At 60.4% G+C, this 18,118-nt stretch overlaps 3 protein-coding genes across 3 annotated transcripts in view; 1 reads left to right on the top strand and 2 right to left on the bottom strand.

The window, feature by feature from the left end:
• The window catches only part of LOC309446602 (somatomedin-B and thrombospondin type-1 domain-containing protein-like), a 3,934-nt gene extending 830 nt beyond the window's left edge, over positions 1–3,104 (bottom strand). The window contains exons 1-5 of the mRNA XM_082066469.1: positions 2,624–3,104; positions 1,735–1,917; positions 1,531–1,621; positions 599–772; positions 78–197 (exon numbers count right to left, since the gene is read on the bottom strand). Coding sequence (XP_081922595.1) covers positions 92–197; positions 599–772; positions 1,531–1,621; positions 1,735–1,917; positions 2,624–2,831 — 762 coding nt within the window. The 5' untranslated portion in view covers positions 2,832–3,104 and the 3' untranslated portion in view covers positions 78–91. The remainder of the gene's footprint in view (positions 1–77; positions 198–598; positions 773–1,530; positions 1,622–1,734; positions 1,918–2,623) is intronic.
• The window catches only part of LOC309446575 (tRNA (32-2'-O)-methyltransferase regulator THADA-like), a 24,083-nt gene extending 14,889 nt beyond the window's left edge, over positions 1–9,194 (top strand). The window contains exon 32 of the transcript XR_014185473.1: positions 9,184–9,194. The gene's annotated coding sequence lies outside the window, so the exon portion shown is untranslated. The remainder of the gene's footprint in view (positions 1–9,183) is intronic.
• SLC25A1 (solute carrier family 25 member 1) lies at positions 3,245–18,118 on the bottom strand. The gene is made up of 9 exons (XM_082066439.1): positions 17,974–18,118; positions 7,064–7,171; positions 6,813–6,912; positions 6,461–6,599; positions 5,894–5,978; positions 5,638–5,742; positions 5,117–5,232; positions 4,722–4,795; positions 3,245–4,604 (listed from the first exon to the last, which is right to left on the bottom strand). Exons 1-9 carry the CDS (start codon positions 18,062–18,064, stop codon positions 4,490–4,492), a joined length of 933 nt encoding a protein of 310 aa, XP_081922565.1. The 5' UTR covers positions 18,065–18,118; the 3' UTR covers positions 3,245–4,489.

The raw sequence follows: 18,118 nt of genomic DNA, 5'->3' as shown, positions 1-18,118 counted from the left end.
ATTATAAAAGACACCAAGTTTTTATTGCATTCACCCCCTCCCCAGCAAGGAGCAGTGACATGGAGGACTCAGCCCACCTTCCCAGGGGATGCTACACGAAGATGAGGGCTGGCGGGGAGCAGACACAGCCCTCCTGCAGCCCCTCCTGCACCCACGAGCCCTGACACCCCGCCACGGAGGCGGCCACCCAGAATGTCCTGGAAGGGAAAGCCGGTGAAAGATGGAGTGCTTTTATTAATTAAACATATAATAAGTAAAGAAAAATAATATTAATTAATTAATGACAATACGTTTTTTAAAAGTTACTTATAGTTTTATATATAATAATACATATCGGCAGTTCGACTAGATGATCACTGTAGGTCCCTTCCAACTGAAATATTCTATATATTCATTTTTATATTCTCTATTAGTGATTTATAGTACATATGATTATCTTACAACATATGACATATTATAATATTATAGCATATTATAACACTAGTATTATATGTAAATATATTTATAATTAAGAACATAAAAGGAAGATGGCTTCAGGGCACAGCAAGATCCTCCTCCATGGGGGGGACATGTTCCCCCCGCCCAGATTACCACCTACCTGGCTCCTTGCAGCCCGTGTCCGGTGCAATGGGGACGGCGGTGGGATGTGTCCCCCTGGCACTGGACGCACACCCGCTTGTTGCGGTGCAGGCGGCGGGTCCAGGCCTGCCCGCGGCAGGGGGGCCCCACCTGTGTCAGGCGGAAATAGCCACAGTAGCTGGGGATAGGGGAACTGGGGAGGGGTGAAGAAAAATGGGAAAATAGGGGGAAAAAGGGAGAAAATGGTGGTTGGAGGGTGGGGTAGACATTGTGCTGTTTTCTTGATGGATGTGGGATATAAGGCAGCCATGGGTTTGGGGGTGCAAAGTGGCCATGGTTGGGGGGTGAGAAGGGTAATGTGATGCTCTAGTGGGGTGCAGAGGGGCCACAGTTTTAGAGGGGTGCAAAGGGGACATGGTTTGGGAGGGGACGTAGAAGGGTAATGGCTTGTGGGGGTGAAAAGGGGCCACAGCTCTAAGAGGGGGTGCAAAAGGGCAATGTTTTTGTATGGGGGTGCAAAGGGCTCATGGGTTTGAGGGGTCCAAAGGGGCCATGGTTTGGGGGCAGCAAGGATAATGGCTTTTGGGGAGAAGGGTGCAAAGGGGCCGTGGCTTTGTGCAGGGGTGCACCGAGGCTGTGCGTCTGGTGGGAGCAAGGGGTTCATAGCTTCGGGGGGGTGCAAAGGGATCATGGTTTGGTGGTGGGAAGGGTAATGGCTCTAGGGGGGTGCAAAGGGGCCATAGCTCTAAAGCGGGGGTGTAAAGGTGCCATAGTTTTTGGGGGGGTGAAAAGGGGCCATGGGTGTAGGAAGCGGTCATGGGTGTAGGAAGCAGTACAAGGGGGCCATGGTTTTGTATGGGAGTGCAAAGGGGTCATGGCTGCAGGGGGGATGTGCAGAGGGGTCACAGCTTTGGGGAGGGAGGTGCAGAGGGGCCACAGCCCCACACCTACCCGGACGGCTCCTCGCGCAGCAGCAGCTCGGTTCTCCGCCAGGGATCCCTGAGGTCCCGACTGAAGGAGTCAGGTAATATCTTGGCCACTTCTGGCACAAAAGCAGCCGGGGTGGGGGACACGGATGGTTAAAGCCACCCCAGGCTGGGCAGTGGGGACGGTCATGCAGAAGGGAGGTGGACATCCCCACAGGACCCCCGTTACCTCTGGCCGTCCCGCAGGTCAGGTGCTCCCCCAGGCAGCCGCGGCGCTGCTTGAGGTCAGGACAGGGCTCCCCTCCGTGCCGCGGCGGAACGGTGACCTGGCGGCTGCGGGCCCTGCTGCCCACCCCGCACGGGGAGCTGCACCCGCTCCACGGCCCCCAGGGCCCCACCACGCAGCCCACCGCTGCGGGGGGACAGAGAGGGGAAAGAGCCTCAGGGGCGTGAGGGATGGGAGGAGAGCAGGGGAGGTGCAGCACAGGGGAGAGGAGAGGGGATGAAGGACCAGGGTGACTCCCGCAGCCCCCGCCGGCACAGCGGCATTGTGCTCGGCTTCCGCAGGCCTTGATCCCCACGCCGCTGCATCGCGCTGAGCTGGGACCCCGCTAATCTCCGTGGAGATTAGGGAGGGCTGACTGCTGCAATTGTCTGGGAGCTGTCACTGGCGCCCGCCTGGGTTTGGGTCCCCAGGGTGGGCTGGCTCTGCACCCCCCAAACCCACTGTCCCCGTTTGTCAACCCCAGTTCCCGTGTCCCCATGCAAGGCACTGCCCGTGCCAGTGGCGATGAGGGGCTCGTCCCACCCAGGACCCACACCGATGGCTCTGAGGCTTGCAAGGACAGTGTCACCATCAACCCACCATTCTCTGTTGCAGAGGCCATGGTCTCTCTTACTACACTGGGAACAACCAGACTTTAGTATGAAAAAAGTAGAAAATTGCGATAGTGCTCCACACCCAGCCCATCCAGCATCCCCAGGCGCATCCCATTACAGCTCAAAGCACAGGACTAACAGAGAAAGACAAAAACCCACCACCAAAAGTATCAGCTCGGGCTGGTGTTCCCAGCCCCAGGGCACCGGGTCCAGCCAGCGCCATCCCGCCCAGCGCTCACCAGCACGGCGGCATGCAGCACGGTAGTCCTCGCAGCAGTCGCCCGTCCTCTGGCAGTACGAGTCGCAGTAGCAGCGAGCCCGGTGGGTGCCCAGGGCCCAGCAGGCGTTGTTCCTGCCTGGGCAGCACCGCTGCCAGCACCCGCCCGCGGCACCCGCCAGGTAGCCGGTGGCCAGCAGCCAGCCCCCGCAGAGCAGCAGCCCATGCATGCTGCCAGACCCCGCCAGCCCCGCGGGACGGCGATCGCTGGGCGAGGAGCAAGGGCTGTGCCGGGAGCCCCAGCCGCACCGCCCCTGGGTTGGGCGGGGGACAAAGCCCGTTCCCTTCTGCTCCACTGCCCCTTGCCGTCCCAGCTCTTTGCTCCACGGCCAGGGTGGAGTTAATAAAATTAACTGGGATGGTTAATAAAACGCTGTGCATAGGACAATATGACCCTGCAGTTGCTGGAGCAGCTGTGAACAGGCACTGCTGGGCTGATGTTGACACTCTCCCAGGAGCGCTGGCTCGGACTTGGAGCGCAGTGAGACAGGGGTGCAGAGAGGGACCCCATCCCCAATCCCCACCCGTGCCACAGGAGCTGCTCGCTGCCCGCTCAGCACAGCCCTGACACCAACACAGCTGCTAAAGCCAGACTGACTTTATTCAAATTGCGAATGTAAAACAGAATAATAATAAAAAAAAAAACATAAACCCAACCCTCAACTGGCTTCAGAGCAGAAAGCCGCAGGTAAACCGTGCCCAGGCTTTACTTCTCCTCCTTCGCCCTCCTGCGTTAAGGCTGTATTTGTCACTGGGGACAGGAGGGAGGAGGGACAGGGCAAGCCCCAACTCCCGCAACCCCCCGGCTCCTTGACGGGAAGTTTGGCACAAATGTGGCATGGCCATGCCTGGTGTGGGGCAGGGCAGGGCTCCAGCCCCATGGCCACGGGTGTTAGTGGGTCAGCGTGAAGCTCCGAAAGCTACGGGATTACCTACGGGGCCGCAGCGAGAGGGCAGATGGCGGGAATGTGGCAGAAGAAGGGGTTTGCATGCCCGGCCAAGGAACCAAGTCTGTGGCATGGAGCTGTGCCTCCCCGCCCCGGCTTGTGAACATGTCTCAACTGTAAACAGCAAGTGCTGGGGGCACCTGGCTCACCCCAACCGCGGCCCCACAGCGAGAGAACTAAAGGCCTGGCTGCACGTGGAATTTTGGGCAGCAACTGCTCAGCAGCCCGGGGTGAGTGGGAACCGGGGCTGGGAGGCTGCACCCCAGTGCTGGCAGGGAGGCGGGAGCCTGGGGCCGCACCAGTGGGTCACTGCCTTCCCATCCCGGGGGGACAGGGCTGGTGGGCCCCCCCAGTGCTGCTGTGCAACCCAGAGCATCGCTCTGAGCTGGCAGTGTCAGCTCCAGGAGCCTCTGCCTGCTGTGATGCCTGGTGCACAGCTTGGCCATTGTACCCCAAAGGCTCCGAGGGGCTCTCAGCACCCCCAAAAAGTGCTGGCCCCAAGGCAGCCAGCAGCTTCTGGCTGCTGGAGGCCCTGGGGGAGCAGGACCACTATCCCCAGGGACACCTCACCCTGGATAACCTTACAGGTGATGCAGGACCATGGGGAAGTGTCACCAGGGAATCAGGGCGGGTATAACCGGGGTGCTGGGGATCTGGGTGATGGGATATGGCTCCCTCCATGCTCTTTTCAGCACACAACTGATAACTAAACCTGCTCCAGAACCTGTTCCTAAACATGGAGGTGGCGGGGTTTTGGGGAGGGTGTGGGCATGGGGCAGACCTGGCCCCGGGCAGCGCCGGCGGGCAGCTGTGGGCTTAGTCGCGGCTCTCCAGCTGCACCCCGTGGGGCGAGGGAGGGGGGGCCGCCCCGGCCGGCCCCCTCAGTCCGTTTTCCACACCTTGTTGAGGAACTTGACCACCTCGTCGTAGATGACGAAGACGATGGCCACGTCGAGGCAGACGCGGCCCAGGCGAGGCACCGTGCCCTTGTAAAACCTGCCAGGGACAGAGGGGAGCCGTGGGGCTGGGGGCCTTCACAGCCCCTTCCCCGCCCATCCTCTCCCCTGGCCCCGCTCTGTGCCCCCCTCTGCTCACCCCCACCGCAGGACTTACGCCAGGGGCCCTTCATATTTCATGATCTGGTAGGCACAGTCCCAGGTGCTCTTGTACTTGTGCGCTTCCAGCCCCTGCCGGGTGGGAAAAGCTGGGTCAGAGGCACGTCCAGGGGGGTTTCAGGGGCGAGGCAGGGAGCTGGGGGTGTGCCAGGAGGAATCAGTCCCCATGCCCTGCTGCGGGCCACCAAACCTGCAGGGATGCACCCACTCCCGTGCCAACACTACCCAGCACCCCCACAGCCCAGCTGTGAGGGTGCAGCATCCCCAGGCATCTCCCAAACTTCACCAGCATTGTGCCCCTGCCCTGGGGGCTGCACAAAACAGCCCCTGGACAGCCTGTGACCCCAGCCTGCTGCAGGCAGAGCGGCCCCACACTATACCCTGGTGCTGTACCTGCATCCTGGTCTTCACCACATCCAAGGGGGTGTTGCCGAAGACACTTGCAGCTCCAGCAAGGGCTCCAAACACCCCCGTGACGAAGGGGTTGATGACCTTGTTGGGATCATCCCCTGGGAAGGAGAAGAGGTTGAGGGCAGAGTGGTGGTGGGGGTGAAGCACAACTTCCCTGAGGGAGCCCACAAAGAAGGTCTCAGGTCTGGCTGCTCATGGTCAGGGCTGGTGCTGTGCTGGGGGACCAGGGCATTTAGAGGGGACTGTCCAGTGGAACCAGTATCCCAGAGCCCACACAGCACTGGGGAGCCCAGGGTGGGAGTGCAGGTGATGCTCTAGAACTGGGATTCTTCAGCCTCTCAAGCTGAGGCCCCCTTGCCCTGGCTTTCACCTCCCTCCATCGTGAGAGGCTGAGCCACGAGAAGCAGAGGATATGCTGGTGGAAAGCCCAAGCTTGGCTCCCAAGGATGGACTCGGGGAGCCAGCAGTGCAGCTGGGGTGCCTGGGGGATGGTGACACCGTACCTTTGTACCAGTTCTTGAGGGAGGTCATGACGAAGAAGCGGATGGCCTGGTTCGATCCTTGCTTGAGGACGGTTGCGGTTAAACCCTGGTAGGTCCCCTTTAGTCCTGCAGCAAGAGAAGGCGTTGGAGGGCAGCACCAGCCTCACCCGGGCACAGAAAAACCTCCCCAGGCGGCTGGTCCCAGCCTGCACCCACTCCTGGCCCCTCCACATGGAAGCACTGCGGGGGAACAGGACATTGACTCCCCAGGACTCACCCTGTTCCCGAACGATCTCCCGGACGCCGTGGAAGAAGCCACGGTACTTGGGCTTGGGGGAGCACTGGTCATGGATAAACTTCACCTGTGGAGAGACAACACGCTCGTCCTGGCTGAGGTGAGGGGGGATGCGACAGCCCCGAAGAGCTGCCAGACACCTCCTGCCTTGCCCTGGGGACAGTCCCAAGAGCCGAGCCGACCCACGAGGCCAGGCAATGCGGGGTGAGGTCACGGTGAAGCCTGCGCCCATGGCCAGTGGCGTGTTTTGCAGAGCAGAACCTGGGAAACCACCCCTGTGAGTGACTGCACAGGTATTACAGCCCAGAAATGGGCACAGGATGGTTCCCGGGTGGGGGGCTCCTCCCCAGAGCGGGGAAGGGGCCATGGCTGCTGGGTTTGACCTCTCCATGGGGCTTTCCAGCATCAGCTCTTCCCCTACAAAACCAGCCCAAGCAAACCCACGTGGCCCTTGGCTCGCTGGAGAGCTGTCCCCCAAAAGCCAAGCATCCCGCCCCGTCCCAGGGAGGGGTGCCAGGGCAGGGACACCGGCAGCTGCCTCCCACCCACCTTTATGGTCTCCATGGGGCAGACCACCACCACGGCCTCGGCCACGCCGGCGCCCAGCCCGCAGACGAGGCCCCGCGTGCTGTCCAGCCGCCCCTGCTCATCTCTCATCTGGTTGCTGAGGAACTCGAACATCCCAAACCTGCAGAGGAGCCGCCGTGCCAACCCCCAGGCACCCGGCCAGGGGGCTGCCCCCCTGCCCTGGGTCTGTCCCTGGCAGCCGCCCACCTTCCCAGTGCGGGAAAGCACCCGATTTGGCAAAGTGCCGCTGGGGACGTCGAGGCCAAACCCACCCCCACACTTGCTGCCACCCGGGGTCCCCCCGTGCTCACCCCATGCCATGGGGGACACCTACCTGACGGCAGCCTTGGGGATGGAGCCGTACACCAGCGAGCTGAGCCCCCGGTACAGCCCCCGGATGCCATGGTCACGGACAGTCTGCTTCACACAATCCCCTGCAGCAGAGCACAGCGGCACTGCCATCGCCTGCCACGCCAGGGCCACCGCGCTGCCCCCACCAAACCCCGCTCCCCCCAGTGCCACCCAGGGCCCCGGTAACCCCTGGATCCGGCCAGTGAGCTGGGGTAGCACCAGGCACAGGCTCACCGATGCCCTTGTAGCGAGGAGGGTTTGCCTTCTCGTCCAGCTGCAGCTGCGTCTTCACATACTCGGTGGGGAATGTGATGCAGATCTCGATCCCTCCGGCCAGGCCACCTGGGGGACAGGGAGGACACTGAGGCCGGGAGCAGCACCAGGCCCATCCAGCACACACGTGGCTGCTGCCAGCTCCGTGACGGCTGAGCCTGAGACCTCTGGCAGCCAGGTCTGGGCTGGGACGTGGTGTCCCTGTCCTTGCCTGGGGACTTCACAGAGCAGCAGGGCCCCATGCCAACCTGGCATTGCTGCCTGGCCATGGTAAGAGCTGGCAAGGAGGTGGGTGAAAGTGGTGGGAAAACCGGGCAAAACACTGTACACATGGTGGTTTCAGCATTATTTGTCCCTCAAAGGCACCTCTCTCCAGAACCCTACACCCCACAGCTTGAGCTGCCAGCACAGGGATTTATAAACCCAGTAGAGCCGCACAGAGCTGCAAGAGCCCTGGTACTGCTCCTCCAGCACCAGCAGGAGCCCATTTGCAGACCTGGCCGTGCCAGCATGAAGTGCAATTATCATCAAGCCCATCCAGCTGCCCAGAGCTCACGCAGTGGGGACTGCTGGGCGCTGATTACACTGGCCGAAGCCTTTCCCACCACAACCTGGGGACGCATCAACACCCCGGCACCAAGCAATGCTGGCTCTCAGGGTCTGGCTCCCCTTGGCGTGGCTGAAGTGCCACAGTCAGCCCTGCCATGAGCTGCCCTGGGGCAGCAGAGCCAACCCCGCTGGGCTGTGGGTCCAGGGGAGCCAGTCTGAGCCCCAGTCAGCCAGAGAATGGCTGCACAGCGCGGTTCCCTGCATCAAAGTGCAGTGGGAGCTCTTTGTGCCAGTGCTGGAGGAAGCGTGGAGCCGAGCCAGGCTGCCCCATGTCTCACAGGGCCAAACCCCACTGCATCCCAAGCCAGGAGCCAGCACTGAGGCAAAGACCCTGCCAGGGACCAGGCACTGCACCGTGCAACGCCGGGAGCCCCGGGTGCTGCCGCTGGGGCTGGGCACCCACCACAGCAGCCCCCAAAGGCCTCCTGGCTCCTCGCCCGGGGAGGGCGACTCAGGACCCGGTCTTGCAGGACACACCTGGCACAGGGTCAGGTCGGCTGCCAGTTCCCAGTCAGGGACAGGTCTCCCATCGCGCCTCCACCAGCCCAGCCACATCTCAGCGTGACTCAGCAGCGCTGTGGCTCCTGTCACAGCCACCCCCAGCACGCAGCCTCGCTGGCACAGCCCCACACCAGCCCGGGAACATGCTGGTGTCCCCAGAGGAGGGACATGCTGCCACCGCAAGCAGGGCCAGCGCAGGGGCAGGGTGCGGCAGTGGGTTATCCTGCTCCGAGGCAAAGTGCAGCCACAGCACAACACGGCAGAGCACAGCTCGGCTTATCAGCACCCGCCAAAGTACCCTGTGAGGGGACCCTGATAGGGGACACCCCGGCCCACAGCTGCTTCCCGGGACAGCAGCAAGTATCCCCAGCTCTTTCGACCACGGAGGTTTCTCACAAAGTCTTATTTCTTTTGTATGGCTTCCAAATCTACAAGAGAGACCCTTTAGCCCTCTGGCAGTGCCTCCAGCTTTCCCCTGCAGAGTGCCACCAGCGAAGCCACCTGCCCAGTGTGGGGACATCCCAGAGGGCAGGCTGGCATCCCCCAGACACCACTGCCTGCTCTCTGCCACGTCCCTCTGGAGGGAAAGGCAAGAAGCCTGGCTGCACTCCCTGCTGCAGCGGGGCAGCACCCACCATACAACAGCCTTGTCCTGGCTTGTCTCCCCCAGGCACAGAAGCAGGGGGCTGCACTTGTCCTCACGGAGCCTTTTAAGCACCCAGCACAGCCCAGGATGACCAGAAAGCCCAGCTCCGCGCTCCATGAGCATCCCCTCTCCTCCCGCTGGCACTGCAGGGACAGGGACACCACAGCACCCAGTGCCGGTCCCCCATCCTGAGGGCAGGACCCACCAGCCCAGCCTGGCAGCACCCAAGCCCCGTGGGCGCTGGGGACAGGCAGCAGGCCAGCCCAGCTCTGCCGCAGCACACAAAGGCTCCTTGTTTCCCCCCTGTTCCCAGGAGGGGCTGGAGCTGCTCAGCCCGGGCCAGGCAGGCGCCTCCCAGGAGGCAGCCATGGGCAACCACCAACAGCCCTTAGGCCTCTGCAGCACTCTGTGCTTCGGCAGCGTGGGTGGGAGCTGCGGCGGCCGCAGCCAGGCCAGCTCACACTGGCACACCACAGGAGAACAGCCACCATATCTCCAGGTTCCCCAGAGCTCTCCTGCTGCCCCCTCAACCCTTTCTCGTCCTTGGCACGTCCGTCAGAGGCGGCAGACACTGCCAGTTCCACGGCACGGGGCTCGCTAAGCACTGTCATTTCTCCTGCAAATCCAAACAGCTCCTGCAGAGCAGCTGGTGGGTCCCCAGTGAGCAGTGTTATGAGGAACAGCATCCTCCAGCTGGGCACAATGGTCCCCAAAAGCCCAGCACCAGCTGGCACCTCTCCGTGCCACTACACACCAGTGTGCCACCAGCCTCGCTGTCACCACCGCCACAAGAAATCCCAGGAGCTGCCAAGGCCACTGCCCTCCCTCCTACACTGCAGACCTCAAGCGCTGGACATTTTAAGAGCTGTTTATTTCCTCTTGGTCGCCCAGCACCAACTGCTACCTCAGCACTTTCAAGAGCCAGACAGCAGGGAAACATTCAGGACAAGCACCAGTCCAGGGGCACCCTGGCTCACAGCACCAAATGGCACGGAGAGGGATGCCGCACCTCCTGCAACCTGCCCCCAGCCTCTGCAGCCACTGGGATCAATGATGTTTGCCCATGCAGGGGAGGCAAGGAGGCTCTGCCTGGCATCCTGCTGGCAAAGTCACATCCACAGGCATCATGGAGCCCATGAAGTGCCCCAGCAAAGGGACAGCACGCCCCTCTTGAGAACTGGCTGCCTCTGGGGTGCCGGGGCTGCCCAAAGGCTGCTCTGCCACAGCACAGCTCCATCTCAGGCAGCTGCGCACACACACCCCAGGGCAGGGGAACAGGTCTGTCCAGGGAAACGCACCCAGGGGAGGATGTTCCCCCTCGTCCTGCTCAGGGACATGCGCTGCCAGGTCCCCTCCCTGCCCCAGATCGCACAGGAAGGGGCACGCAGCAGGGACTGCAGACACACTGTGACTTGAGGCAATTTTATCCTGTTTTCCTCTGCCCGCAGAGAGGCAGAGCAGCACAACCCCTGCCTGCAGCTCCTTCCCTCTCTGGAGGCGAGGCCCATCAGGGGTCCCGCTCTGCTGCCGAGCGTCCTCTCCTGACACAGTTTTATTCCAGCGGAAACCTCATTCTACGCAACAAATCACCCCACTGCCTGCGAACAGCAGCTCCTTCCAACCCCCTCCCTCGCCAGGGCTGCCGAGGGCTTTGCGACCTGTTTACCCGGACTTTAACCAGCAGCTTGAGCTCTTGCAACACCACAGAGTCAGCAAGAGCAGCCGGCAGCGAGCGCTCGGGAGGTGAAAGAGCAAGCGGGGCAGCCCGGCCGCCGAGCCAAGGCTCCCGGCTGCGAGCTGGATGCAGCGGAGCCAGCGGACAGACAACGTCCTTCAGGGAAGGTCGCTCTGCCCAGCCCCACAGAAGGTGTCTCTGGCCGGGGGATCCCAATCCTGGCACTGGGAATTGCTCCCCACCTCCAGCAAGCCTGCAAGGACACAGCTGCCAGCAACCCTGACCCCACAGCCCAGGGGGGAGAAGGGGAAAATACCTGTTTGTCAGCCACTTGGCATGGTTTTCCCAGAAAAAGTGTAGCTCCTCTTTGTGGAGTGGCGAGCAGAGTTATCTGAGGACATGGCCACAGCCTTAGACCCCACTGGGGAGCTGGCAGGGAGGAGAAGAGGGTTCAGGGACAGTGGGGGGGTGCTGCCACTGCAATTCTGGCACAGCACGTGATGGCATCGGCGCACACAGGTTCAGCTAATGACCCCAAACCTCATTAGCAGGCAGCTTCTGGGGACACCACCATCCACCCCCAGCCAGCCTGTCCCAGGGACCCCAGCTCCAGTGCCCAGGACAGGGTGGGCGCCAAGGGCAGGAGGACACAGCCAGCACGGGGAACACGAGCAGAGTCCTGGGGACCGACACAAACCAGGGCTGCGCAGCCAGGGCTGGCACTGCCACCCCCTGCAAACCCCCAGCCGGAGACAAGCGGCCCTGCAGGCACCCACTGCCCCGTCTGGGAGCCGCAGAGGGGCAGGAGGTGGCACTGACCCTCTGCCACTCCCGCAAGTGCCTGCGCCTGCAAAAGCGGCAGGTCTCTGTGCAGCTCTGATGAGAAGTGGGCACCTGGAGAGCAATTTCAGCCTCTCCATTTTAAGGGCAATTTCACACGAAGATACACAAGCACCTGATTTCCATACAGAAAGCTTCTTTTAACTTCAGATTTCACAGCACCCTTGCAGGCCATGATAAATTATTCCTAAGGGTCTGGAAGCAAAGCAGCAGAGCTCTCTCTCCCAGAGCCCTTCCCTGGAGCGTGCCCTTCCTGCATGGCTCAGGGTGCTGGGAATGGACAAACAGGCTTCCAGCTCCTCCCCAGAGCACCAGCAAAAGCTGAGCCCCGTGCTCCCCCCTGTCCGGAGGGCACCCGGCCCACCTGCAGAAGGTGCAGGTGTACGGGGTGAGCTGAGCCGCTGAGACTCGGGACACGGAGCAGACACTGTAGACACAGTGTGCTGCCTCCTGTGTGCTGTGCTTGTGGTTCCGACCCTCACCAGGGGACCGGCTGCCCTTCCCAATCAGCCGGTTGCCTCCAGAGCTGGGGAAATGAAAAATAATAAAAGAATCAAAGACTAGCAGGGTGCTACAAAAAAGGAAGCCAGAAATGCCCACCTCCAGCTCATCCCAGTTCTCTGCCGAGGGACCGACCCTCCTGGCAGCCATCCCTGCTGCTCTTGAGCCATCCATTAATAACCCAGATAAAGGCAGTGGAGAAATCCTGCCGTGCCTGCAGTGGTGAAACGGGTTCAACAGGCTCCACCCTCCCCGCATTGTCCCACCACGGGCCATCTTGCGAAATGGGCTCAGGGGCAGAGCCCGGCTCAGGGGCAGGCAGGCACCTCGCTGCAGAATCTCCCAGCACTCTCCCAGCTTTCGGCAGGGCCGGCACCATGGTCCTCACCTGGACACCTCCGCCTGCCACCCACAGCCCTTCATCGCCCATCCACAGCCCCAACCTTGAGGAAAACCACCACAGGGGCTGCTCTGTAGAGTAAGGTGTTATACTGCACTGAGACTGGGGAGGGCTGCTTCCCCAAACCAAATTGCCAAAGGATTCCCAGTGTTTTGGTTAAAAGGGCAAAAACACATCCTGCAGCAGGCCAGGCTGTCACAGGGCATCCATCCCCTGCCCTGAGGCCAAGGGCTCTGGAAAGTCTCCTATCTGATGGGGACAAGGCTGGCAGGGGGCACAGGGCTTCAGTGTGTCCATTGGTAAATACACACATGGCCGCTTTCGTCATGGGAGTGTGCTACGGCCAGGCTGGCCAAAGTCTGATCCCCTCAGCGGGGATACACGGATTGACAAACATGAAACACACCTCCCTGTGCCCCGTGCCATCGGGTGGGTAAACAGCCCCATGCAAACAGCGCTGCAGATAATGCTGTGGACTGGGATGGAGTAATTTGTCCCTAATTTTACTGGAAACATCCTATTTCAACAGGCTGTCCTTTCACAACCTGCTCATTCATCTCCTCTTCGCATATACTTCTTGATGGGCTAATATTGTAATAAATAATTCCTACATTTTAAATTTCTTGTCTGTGAGTATGATGGCAAAAGCCATTGCCTTTGGTCACAGCCACAGCATCACCTGCCTTCAGTGCCGACTCCACCTTCGGGGACCTGCCAAGTCATCCGTCCCAACTCAACAACTCACCTTCTCGTCACTGCCCCGCACACCCGGCTCCTGGCCAGCCCACCACCCGCTTCAGACACCTACTTTATCAGTGCTAAAAACCTTTCTGAAGACGAGGAACAGGGACTGGACGTCAGAGCCCAGGGCTGTAGAATGCTTTCCCCAGTACAGCCCTGTAACTGGGTGAAGGAGCCACTGCTGGGACTGTAGCTTCCCCTAGTCTGGTCTCTTGGCCACCAGCACAGGGGAATGATGGCCGTACCGGGCACTGGAGCACAGGGAGAAAGAAGATATGGCAAGAAACCAACCCCTGTTGTCAGGATGTGACCTGAGACCTCAGGGCACAAGGACAGGGCCACACCGCCCAGGCCGGAGCAGGCAGGCTGCATTGGCATGCACCGCGCAGGGCCATCAGAGATGGGAGACGCCGCAACGTCCCTGAGCTGTCAGCTCACGATGCTCATCGCCTCGGGAAGATGGATGGCTCCTTCCGATCATTTACGTCAACCCAGAGAAAATGGTTGCCTGCAGAATGTCAAGCAGAGCGTCAGGCACGCGAAAAGCTCAGAAGCTCACATTTTGAAACTCAAGGTTAAGCCCAGCTCACACAGAATTTGTTCACACCAAAGAAGTTGGGCACCCCACTGTGGTTTCCCAGCCCTGGGGCCAACAGCCTCTTCCCACCAGTAGCCTCGGGGCTGCTCCAGGTTTCCGCACCAGCTGCAGTGCACAAGGGCTCGCAGGCGGGCAAGGACACAGTCACGGCCAGCGTGCTCCTTCCCTGCTCCCCAGGCAGAGACAGCCAGCGGAGGCAGCCGCAGGGGAAACCACAGCCAGGCGCGATGCACCAAGGGCCAGCAGACTTGGCAAGACTGGTTCCCTCCGCACTCACCAATCCTGCCCCACGGCCCTGTTCAGCCCACCACTCGCTCCCCCAGCTCAGCATCGAGGGGGGAACATGCCCCACTCTGCTGTGAGCACCAGGGACCCACCTAAAAGCCAGGGACTGTGCTGAACCACGGCCATTGGCAGAAGCACAACCTCCCTTCCGCCCTCCCAGGAGGGCAATGGCCCTGGAAACCCAGGTAGGCTTGACTTGAGGGAAAGGAGCCCTGCTCTGCAAGAAGCAAGTCTCAGCTTTCACACCCGGCCCCTGAACCCCTCTCCTCTGCAGGTACAGCATTTCCTAAGAAAAGATCATCTCAAAAGAACGATAAAGAAAAAGAAACTGAAGCTCTAATTACTGCTTTGTCTCTCATGCGATCCTGAGCTCCATGTGCTCCATGCACTACCCTGCAGACCCCACTCCCTCCTGCCCACGTTCCTCCTGGGACCCTGGTGCACATCACTGCTATTTCCCACTGCTGCTCAATGTCTGTGGCAAACATCAGAACAACAGCCACGACCATTGCAAGCTCTTTCCAAACCAAGCACCACGCAGGACAGCATCCAGCCAGGATTAGGTACAGGCAAACAGCAACTGTGCACCAGCCCCACAGCGAGCAGAGGGACCGTGCAGAGAGCAGGGCAGCTGCGAGCTTCTCCATGGGAGGGAGCAGACCCCAGGCTTCAAAGCTGGCTAAAAACAGAGCAGGACTGTACTTAACTCTGGGCAGGGCTGGCAAAGCCTTTCATCAAATGGCCGCTGCTAACCAGGAGCAAAGTTCTCAGGAGGAGGGCAGGGGTGCGGGGGTTTGCCTGCAAAATAGCACAGACCATTTGCGCTGGGCTCTAAATAGTCCACCACAGGCTGGCTCAAGCTGACCTAAGAGCTCTGTGGTGCCCAAAACCCCAGCACCCATCCCTGCAGGAGGCTGGCGGGAGGGACAGGAGCTCAGTGCGCTAAAGGGTTTGCATGGAAACCACGGCACAGAAGCTGACAGCTATCTGTAGGGAGGCTGGAGACACCGCGGGACTGCCAGGTCTGCCTGTGAACAGGAGAACCCAGCAGAAGAGACATGAGCAGGTCTTCAACCCAGCTCATGAGTTCACAAGAAAATTATACTGGCTTTACAACAGGTAACTGAGCCAGCAGATGACATGGAAACACATAGCATCTGTTTCAGCCTATACCTACATATTTATCAGTTTTTTAACCTTGGTGTCCTACAGCCACATCACTTCTCACCCAGTGCTAGGTCCCCCAAACCTACTGCGTCCCATCAGTTTAGAGCCTTTTCCCCTCACAAAGGGGTCTAGGAGTTGAACAGCAGGGACACGCAACCACTCAGCTCTGCCCTCTCTGGAGCCCAGTCTGTATGCAGCTCCCCAAGACCAAGTCCTGGCAGCGACACCCACTCAACCGGCCAGGACAGTCCAGCTGGCTTCGTGTGCTTCGGCCACACACAGGGACACAGCCCCGGCACAGCCTGCGTGGTCACAGCAAGGTGAAGTGCTGCCCTGGCACACAACAGCTGCTTGGACAAACAAGAGCCCATTAGCAAATTAATTTTTAACTTTGTCTGTTGAGACAACTGAAGGAGAAGAGCTCTTGGCAGCCAGAGCTTCACCTGCACCTCTTCAGAAGAGGCAGCCCAGGCTGCCACCAATCCTGGGGGAAGATTGGTGAGAGCGGAGGGAACCAGCCCAGCTGCTCAGGTCTGGGCAGCGTGAGCGGGCTGTGCCCCCCGGCAGAGGATCCCACTCACACACAGGGGCTGGGAGCAGATACGCACCCAGGACGGGATGACGGGATGCTTATTTAACTCCACCAGTACAAGGTAGATGAAGCACAGCGGAGGAGGAATGGTCCTTCTTGAACACCTCCAGCTCTCCAGAAGGCTGAGATTTGGTGATCACAGCCCTGTTGCGCAGACAGATGAGAATCCTGAGAGCACCAGTAAACCCCTTAAAGTCAGCAGAGGCAGCCACAAATGGCACTGCATGTCCCCAGTAAGGGGCTGGAGGGCTGAGCACACCGGGACACAGGGAGTTAACAGCAGCTTTCTCCATTTCTGTGGTTCTCTAATACAATTAGATACCACAGAGGCTTGGCTGGACTTCTGCCCGTTAACCAATTACTCTGATTTGCTTTGTGCAAGAGGACTAGCATCTCAATAGGGTCCTTCTTCCAGCTCTGCAGCCTCACACAGACCCACAAGTGCCCTTCCAAGCAGGGGCATGTGCAGCTTTGTGCTGTGTTGCCCAACATGGCACCTGACAGAGGCCACAAGCACCACATGCCTTCCTTTACACCAGAACAGCTTCCAGGCACACCTACAGCAACTTTCCTGGCAGAGGAGAGCAGGACAAGCCTGCTGCAGCCTCTTTCAGAATGTGCTGATAAGCCATCTGCAGCTGATGATCCCTGATTACAGACCTACGCAAGGGCTGTGAACGTCTCCTGGTACACTGGCCCAGGCAGTGACAACCTCATGCACCGAATGTGGGCAGCGAGTTGAGACAGACTTGCTCCAGAAGACTGGATGGGGAGCAAGCTGCCTGTCCTTCCCATCCTAGACCTAGACTAAATCCCATTTCAAAAACCTTAAATAAAAGGGGTAAGAAGAGACCTGAACTAACAACCCACTCTGAAGAGCTGGCAGCACAAACCTTGAAACCCCTGAGGAGCAGAGAACTCTGGAGGAGCTTGGCCTCACCGAAGGTCTCATTTGACTGAGAAGGCACCTTCTGCCTCCTCCTCGTGCCCCAGCCCTTTGGCTGCGCAGCCTGGCTGGCAGCACGGACCCCTCCAGGCGACGTGACCCTCGGAGGCCTCGTCACCCTTTGCACACTCCAGCGCTCACATCCGTTCCCCGCAGCGCTGCTGTCTCGGTCAGTTCTCCGGAGCTGCACGAGGGGAGGCCAATGGCCGAGGCAGGGCCAGTGCTGGCCCGCAGGGCCAGAGCAGCCAGGACTCGGTTCCCGTGCCCAGCCGGAGGGCAGGCAGACCCCGCTCCTCCCACGTCCCCTCTATGGGAGGCTGGAGCTCTGCCCTGGGAGCAGAGAGTTGGACAGATGAACAAAGGCACAATCGTAGGTGGGGGAATTGGCTGGAAAACACAAAAGCTCTAAACATGCCAATCGTGTGGAGGCTGTGATGGCTCATTTCAAAGACAAGACGTGAATCTCCACTCTGGGAATTGTCCCGAGAGCAGCAGGAGAAACCTGGGAGCTAATGAATAGCTACAAAGGAGTTTAACAAGCCTGCAACTGTCTTGGACTCCATTCAGCTGAAGCTCAAACCAGCTACAAGTAGAAGGAAGGGCATTAACTCTGCAGTTACTACTGTGCTTGCAGCCTGCTTAGATCCTATGGAAACGGTCAGAACTGGAAAGGAAAACATGCCCAGATCCACAGGGACTGATGCTGAGACACAAAGGAGAGACCAAGATAACCATTAGTGGAGCCATATCGAAGCAGCATGTGAGACACAGCTAGAACAGGCACAACCTGAGCACTGCCGCTTTAGCTTTCCCCCTTAACGTGTCCGGAGGGTCCATAAGGAGGTCCCCTGCTGCTGCTTCATCCGTCAGTTCAACTCCCTCCTGCTAAGGTGAAAACGTACCCTGGTGAACAACGCAGCTACCCCAAGCGCAGTGTTTACCCTGTTACTGCAGTGAGCACTTCGGCACCTTCCCAGCCAGGCCACAGGTTGTCGGAACAGCCACACAGCGACACTGTGACCAGGAGCAGCGGGAGCCGCCGCCCCAGCTCGGGATGCAGCCGCTGGAGCTCTGTCACTGCTGCCCAAGACAAACCCCGGTTCGCCGCGGGGCAGCTCCCGGGATGCAGTGGGGTGATTTCCTGAACAACCCTGGGGCTGGCACGGCGGGAGCAGCCCCGAGCGGGCTGGGTACGGGCGATCCCCGCAGGCTGGGTGGGGGTGACAGGGACACGGCACCTGCGGGGACGGCGCCGCCGCGCCCGGGACGGCTCACGGCAGCCGCCGCCCAGCACGGATGCCCACGCTGGCAGCGGCGGTCGGGTAAACCCACCCAGGGCGGGGCGGGCTCGGTGGCTGGGGGTCGCTTACCTGCCAGGATGGCCTTGCCAGGGTGGGTGAGCTTGGCCTTGCCGGCGGGGGCGGCGGCCGCCAGGCTGCGGGGCGCGGCGGGGGCGGGCATGGCCGCGCTGCGGCCGCGGCTCCTGCGCTGCCCGGCGGCGGCGGCCGGGCCGTA

The sequence above is a fragment of the Streptopelia decaocto genome, assembly GCF_964273445.1.
Source record: "Streptopelia decaocto genome assembly, chromosome: 15".
NCBI classification, from domain to species: domain Eukaryota; kingdom Metazoa; phylum Chordata; class Aves; order Columbiformes; family Columbidae; genus Streptopelia; species Streptopelia decaocto.
Note: the sequence above shows the minus strand (reverse complement) of the source record. Positions and strands in the feature narration are given on the sequence as shown.

Bases quoted from the DNA above. Each gene is read 5' to 3' on its own strand.
- SLC25A1 (XM_082066439.1), bottom strand. From the start codon at position 18,064: ATGCCCGCCCCCGCCGCGCCCCGCAGCCTGGCGGCCGCCGCCCCCGCC. The intron at 5,743-5,893 runs GTGAGTCCTGGG...CTCTTGCTGCAG, and splicing joins GGAGATCGTTCGGGAACAGG to GACTAAAGGGGACCTACCAG. The intron at 4,796-5,116 runs GTACAGCACCAG...CCCACCCGGCAG, and splicing joins TGGTGAAGACCAGGATGCAG to GGGCTGGAAGCGCACAAGTA.